The following is a 6,218-nucleotide window of genomic DNA, read 5'->3' as shown; positions in this document are numbered from 1 at the left end:
AGGAGAGGAGAGGGGAGGAGAGGAGAGGAGGGGAGGAGAGGAGAGGAGAGGAGAGAAAAACTTAGAGGATATAAACCTAAGTAACAGAAACCAAGCCCAGCATGGCAGTACAGTGTTGCTGGAATCCTTGTGCGCTTGAAGGCAGAGGCAGGAGGTTAAGAGAAGTTAGCCTTGAGCTTCTCGGAAAATAAAAAGTAAGAAGGAGTCAGAAACAAGTTTCTCCAGTTTTTCATTTAACTGAGCAAATATTTCCCCAACAGTGAGACTATACGAATACGTAAATAAAAAGTAAATTAGAAAAACGGATTCAAGAAGACCAACAAAATGATAAAGTTCCCAACTTAAGAGAGTGTGAACCCTCAGAACAGAGAGAGCACCCACACTTACGGTTGAACAGGTCTTTCGCTTGATCATAGGTCTTTGGGAAGCCATCCAAAATGAAACCTTGGTTCCTACAAGGCATAGATTTGAGCTTTTCTTTCACAAATCGAATTAAATATTGGTCTTCTAGCCGACCTGATTTAAGAAACAAGAACACAACATAAGTTACTGCAGCACGTGCTCCACACAGGTGAGGCTGCTCTTAAACTCTCCCAGAGACCGTTGTGTGGGCAGGCAGGCTGTAGAAGACACGCATTCTTTTACCCTTAAAGTGAAAATCAACCCCTGTGGTTTCATTTTTGAGCATGACATGTTTTAGTGCAAAGTTAAACCATCAGTGAGTGAACTGGGCTACAGGAAAGAAAGAGCAGGGGCAGGGGGTGCTCAAGAAACCATTTGTGACACAGCTCGTGTGTGGAGCTGAAGCTGAGGGAGGAGTAAGGGGATGGACATCACGCTCTGTGGGGTCAAGTCCTGCCTGCTGGAAGAATTTCCTCTCATTTTACCTTTTACTTTATTTATTTATTTATTTATTTATTTATTTATTTATTTATTTATTTTGGGTTTTTCCAGAAAGGGTTTCTCTGTAGCCCTGACTGTCCTGGAACCTCCTCTGTGGACCAGGCTGGCCTTGAACTCACAAAGATCTCCCTGCCTCCCTCCGGAGTGTTAGGATTAAAGGTGTGCGCCAAGCAATCTGAAGCTCCTCTCTCTCTCTCTCTCTCTCTCTCTCTCTCACACACACACACACACACACACACAGAGAGAGAGAGAGAGAGAGAGAGAGAGAGAGAGAGCAAGAGCAGTAAGGCTCACCTCTGCACTTTCCCCGAGAAGCACGATAAGACTTCCTTTCTGCAGTTTGCCTCTATATTGCCTCACAGAAGCCCTGCTCCCCCTCCTGCCTTGCAGCAAACGTGGGGGTTCATCCCACCTCCCTAACTGCTCCAAGGGGACTCAAGGAGCTGAGAGTGCCAGCCAGAATAAGATAGATGACAAGAACTCTGGCTTTGGTGGCACCAAGGCCAGCACCCTCCTAGATAACCAGGTGCAGCTGGTGCCTGTCCTTGAAGAAAGGAGATTAGGGTCCCAAGCTTAAATCATAGAAAGCAGTTAATCAGAGGACACAGACAGTTATAGCAGACTGTAAAACTAGTTCCCGATAGCCCCACAAAAGACACTCTTTAATCACCACCACCCCCAGCTTCAGTTCCATCCTACCAAATAGTATCCTGTCTGAGTTGCGACTTACCTAACCCCACCTCCACTCCCCTTCACCCTCAGCATTCAAAGAATTTCTAAGGGCACTGTATATAAACACAATGCTTTCTGAACTCAGGACTGCACGCCAGAACCTACGGGGGCTTGCGACCCTACTCAGGACTCGAAATTTTTAAAAAAGACTATTTTGCAAATTGCAGCAGATTTCCCAACTCTTGGGCTTGTCTGGGTTTCCTGAGGACTCGGGGCATAGCACTACCACATGGGTCTTAGAGGAGCTAGAACTTAGGCCATCATCTTGGCTGCAGTCGCCTTTACCCCTGAGCCATCTCATTGCCCCTCAGTGCTGACCTTAACATATAGTAGTAAATAAATACTTCTGTTGTGGGAGTTGAGCGAGACAGTATTTGAGTATTTTGTGTTGCAGGATATTTGATCATACTGTGAACACCAAAATTTGCTGAAAAAAAAAAAAACACAACTATTTCTAGTTGTGGTGTGTCTCAACCTCAGCACACACCTTCTATCCTTATGGATGGAATACAGACAAGACCTCAGTACGCACCTTTAATCCCAAACAATGAAGGTAAAGGTAGTTTTGGGAAGGATTCACCCATGTTTGAAAGTGGTGTCTAGTTGAGCGGCAGACAAAATGATGAACCAGAGAAAGATTTGACAGAATAGGATATGTCCAATTCTCACTAGAAGAGACAGAAAAGGGAAGATAGAGATAAGAAAGAGCAAAAAAGAAGTAGGCAGTTTTACTGGCAAGGTTGTGCAGGTTGAAGAGAGAACAAGCTAGACACAGGTGAAGATGGAAAGAGCCAGAGAATGAGAAGGAGCCAAGGATTAGAATAGATTGCCAAAATTAGTATGAGGCCAAGCAGAGCAATTCAGGAAAGAAGCCAGACTGAATCAGCCAGTTTAAGAGAGGAGTTTTGAGCCAGAACAGCTGAGTTGACCAGCCAGCCAGAGGGCCGAAAGAACAAAAAAGGGTGAGCTTACTCAGGAGCAAGTCTCAGGGGCTGAGAACAGTCTAGGCACAGGTAAGATTGTGTGGAGGCCAGAAGCTTCTGAGAGTAAGCCTCAGAGATGACAATTATTACATATCAAAGCAGACCTGGCCTCCAGGTTCTCTCAGCATCCCTCAGTCTCTACCTGGCATACCCTGCCCCCACCCCAACCCTGAACTTTCCAGCCCAGGGACAGGGCTGCCCTTTCCCCAGAGGCTCCTATATAATCAAGACATTTTCCTCTCTCTCTCTCTCTCTCTCTCTCTCTCTCTCTCTCTCTCTCTGTCTCTGTCTCTGTCTCTCTCTCTCCCTCCCTCCCTCCCTCTCATCTTCTCCTCTCCCCTCTTCCCTCTCCTCTTTGTCTGTCTCTCTTCTCTCTCCTTATGTCTCATCCTCTTCTCTCTCTCCCCCCTTCTCTCTCCTTCTCCTTCTCTTTCTCTTCTCTCTCCGCCCCTCCCCACACCTCTTCCCATTTTTGAGGACATCCCTGGCCTCAATCAATCCTTGGGGTCAGAGGGCAGCTTCCTAGTAAACCTGCCTATATATAATCTAATCTAGTTTGAATTGGCTCATTCCATTGGCGGAGAAACAACTTATCGATTACATTTTTACAATTTTGTTAACACAGGCATTTAGGTTGAGACTCTATCTCAGTGGTAGAACCTGTGCTCAGCACAGACCGGGACCTGTGTTTTACATACACACTGTCCTCCATCCTATCCTCCACCCTATCCCTCCCCAACAAAAGGAGGCGCTCAGTAAATATTTGCTGGATCTGAACAGCAAACTCAAACTGACTTTAAACACGTCCAGAAAAGGGCTGAGGCCAGAGCCTAGAGGCTCAGCACCTGCTGGGTGCACCCCTGGGTTTGCTACTCCTAGCACCTTAAATAATAATTAATAAAATTCGTCCTTAAAGAAAAATGAAGCTGCAGTCAGACTGTGCTCGCCCTGCCCCCACACCCTCTCCTCCAGGTCACATTTCTGACCTTTGCCCTTTGGTAGGTTCTTTCTTTAGCCCCAACCCAGAGTTCCTGGAAACTGCTAGGAGAGCCTGAGAGGGAGGAGTCTGCCCTACAGAGGGCTTGGCAGGTCAATTGCAGTGTGCATGCCTCCTCTGCAGAGGGCTACCATTTCCTGGCTGTGGTTACGTTCAAGGCACCCTGTCTGTCCATGGCTTGATGAGGCCTAAAAGCTAGTGTGTCTCCCAAGCCCCAAAGACTCTTCCAGGGCACACATCGCACCTTCAGCTTACCAGGGAGTCTGAGATGTGAAATCAATAGTTTGGGGCCACTTGTTATCATTTTATAGATGACAACAAAATGATCTCATTAAAATATCTCTCAAGCTGGGTATAGTGCCACAGTCAGGCAGGATATATATATATATATATATATATATATATATATATATATATATATATATATATATATGAATGAGGTGATAGTCCATTTGATAGAGTGTTTGCCCAGCACACACTAGACTCCAGGTTTGATCCCCAGCACTACATACAGGGTATGGTGGCACATACCTGCAATACCAGCACTCAGGAGTGAGGGGCAGGAGGACCAGGAATTCGAGACCACCCTTCACTACTTAGCCAGTTTGGGGCCAGCCTTGGCTACAAGAGACTCTGCCTCGAAATGAACAAATGAACAAAATATGTAAAAAACAACAGAGCAAAGCAAAGCAAACCAAAAACCTTTCCTTTCTTCTACTTTCTGTGTCACACAGGTCACTGGTAGTAAGAATTCAGAAAGTCTTGTCTTTCAGAAACTCAAGTGTCATGCTGAAACAAACAAGAAGTCAAAGGTATTGCTTAGGACAAAAGATTCCCCCTGATGACTCCACACCACTTTCCTGTAAAGTTCGTAGTTGGCACAAAGAAATAAGTAAAGAAGTAAATCCAGCCAGGCAGTGGTGGCGGTGGCACACACCTTTAATCCCAGCACTCGGGAGGCAGAGGCAGGCAGATCTCTGAGTTCGAGGCCAGCCTGGTCTACAGAGTGAGTTCCAGGACAGCCAGGGCTACACAGAGAAACCCTGTCTCGAAAGAGAGAGAGAGAGAGAGAGAGAGAGAGAGAGAGAGAGAGAGAGAGGTGTCCAGTAGGTGAGAATGGAGTTAGTACTGCAGTTTTTGGTCACTTGGAATAGGAGATGCAGTGGTTTGAATGAGGAATGTCCCCCACAGGCATGGGTGTTTGAACCCCTGGCTGTTCTGGTTTGGGAACTTTAGGCCATGTGTAGATGACTGAGTGCTGCCTTTGAGTGTTTATCGTCTCGCCGCCTCCTTGCTCTCCCTATGCTTCATGCTTAGACTTGAAGATGTAAGCCCCCCACTTCCCACTCCTGCTGCCACACCTGCTGCTTGCCGCCACGCCTCCCGAGAGGGACTCTTCCTGCCCTGGAACCAACCGTAAGCTCAAGTAAATGATAAGCTGCTTTGGTCGTGGCGTTTCGTGACAGCAACAGAAGAGTAATACAGAGAGGTACACTAAGGGATTGCCTGTGTGTCTTTCTCTGGACGACTCTTGGCTCCCTAGAGATAATCCATGACCTTTGGACAGTGTTGAGCTCCATCTGAGGCAGGGGACTGCCCCTTTATGCTTACTTGTTCAGGGATAAATGTTACAATGTTTATTTGAGGGTCACAGGAAGGTGTATGCGACATATTCAGGAAATAGGATGGTAACCATAGAGAAGCAGATGAACACCTCCCTCATCTCTTACTCGTGACAAAAGCAGCAAGAATCTGCTTAACACCAATCTCTCCAATAGGATATAAACTGTAATCTGCATGTTGTGCCCGCTTTCCTATATATCTGCCGTTTTGCATTTTAAAACAAAATCCAAAACAACATTTATTTTGGAGTCTGGCGAGATGCTCTGCCGTTCAGAGCACTGGCTGTTCTCCCAGAGAACCCTGTTTCTTAAATCTCTAGTGCTCACCTAGCAGCAGGAAGCCACCAGCAACTCACGGATAATTGGTTTTTTTATTTAAAGAGATATTTATTTTTGTTTCATGTGTCTAGGTGTTTTTGCCTGTATGTATGTGCACCACACACGTGCTCCGTGCCTGTGGAGGTCAGAAGATGTCAGATCCTCCGAAACTAGAGTGATTCAGGGTTGTGAGCTTCTGTGTGGGTGCTGGGAATTGAATGAACGCAGGTCCTCTTCAAGAGTACCCTGTGTTCTCAATCCCTGAACAAACTCTCCAGTCCTCTCATTTTTCGTCTCTTGACTCATCTCTCCCACCAACCTCCACCCATCTTCTCCTCTCTTCAACTTCTATAAGCCCCTTTATATTTGACTTTTGTTTTTGCTTTTGTTTTTTAAGACAGGGTTTCTCAGGCTGGTGAGATGGCTCAGTGGTTAAGAGCGCCAACTGTTCTTCCAAAGGTCCTGAGTTCAAATCCCAGNAACCACATGGTGGCTCACAACCATCCTTAACAAAAATCTGATGCCCTCTTCTGGAGTGTCTGAAGACAGCTACAGTGTACACACATATAATAAACAAACAAACAAACAAACAAACAAATAAATCTTTAAACAAACAAACAAAAAAGACAAAGAGTTTCTCTGTGTAGCCCTGGCTGTCCTGGA

General features: G+C 46.0%; 1 protein-coding gene across 2 annotated transcripts in view; it reads right to left on the bottom strand.

Annotated features, from left to right (window-relative positions):
• Ak7 (adenylate kinase 7) overlaps positions 1 to 6,218 on the bottom strand; it is a 77,033-nt gene that overhangs the window by 22,259 nt on the left and 48,556 nt on the right. For both annotated transcript variants that reach the window (XM_021179123.1, XM_021179124.1), the window contains exon 13: positions 388 to 516. In XM_021179123.1, coding sequence (XP_021034782.1) covers positions 388 to 516 — 129 coding nt within the window. The remainder of the gene's footprint in view (positions 1 to 387; positions 517 to 6,218) is intronic.

Source organism: Mus caroli, chromosome 12, assembly GCF_900094665.2.
Source record: "Mus caroli chromosome 12, CAROLI_EIJ_v1.1, whole genome shotgun sequence".
Taxonomy (NCBI): Eukaryota; Metazoa; Chordata; class Mammalia; order Rodentia; family Muridae; genus Mus; species Mus caroli.
This window is presented reverse-complemented; position numbering and strand designations above follow the sequence as displayed.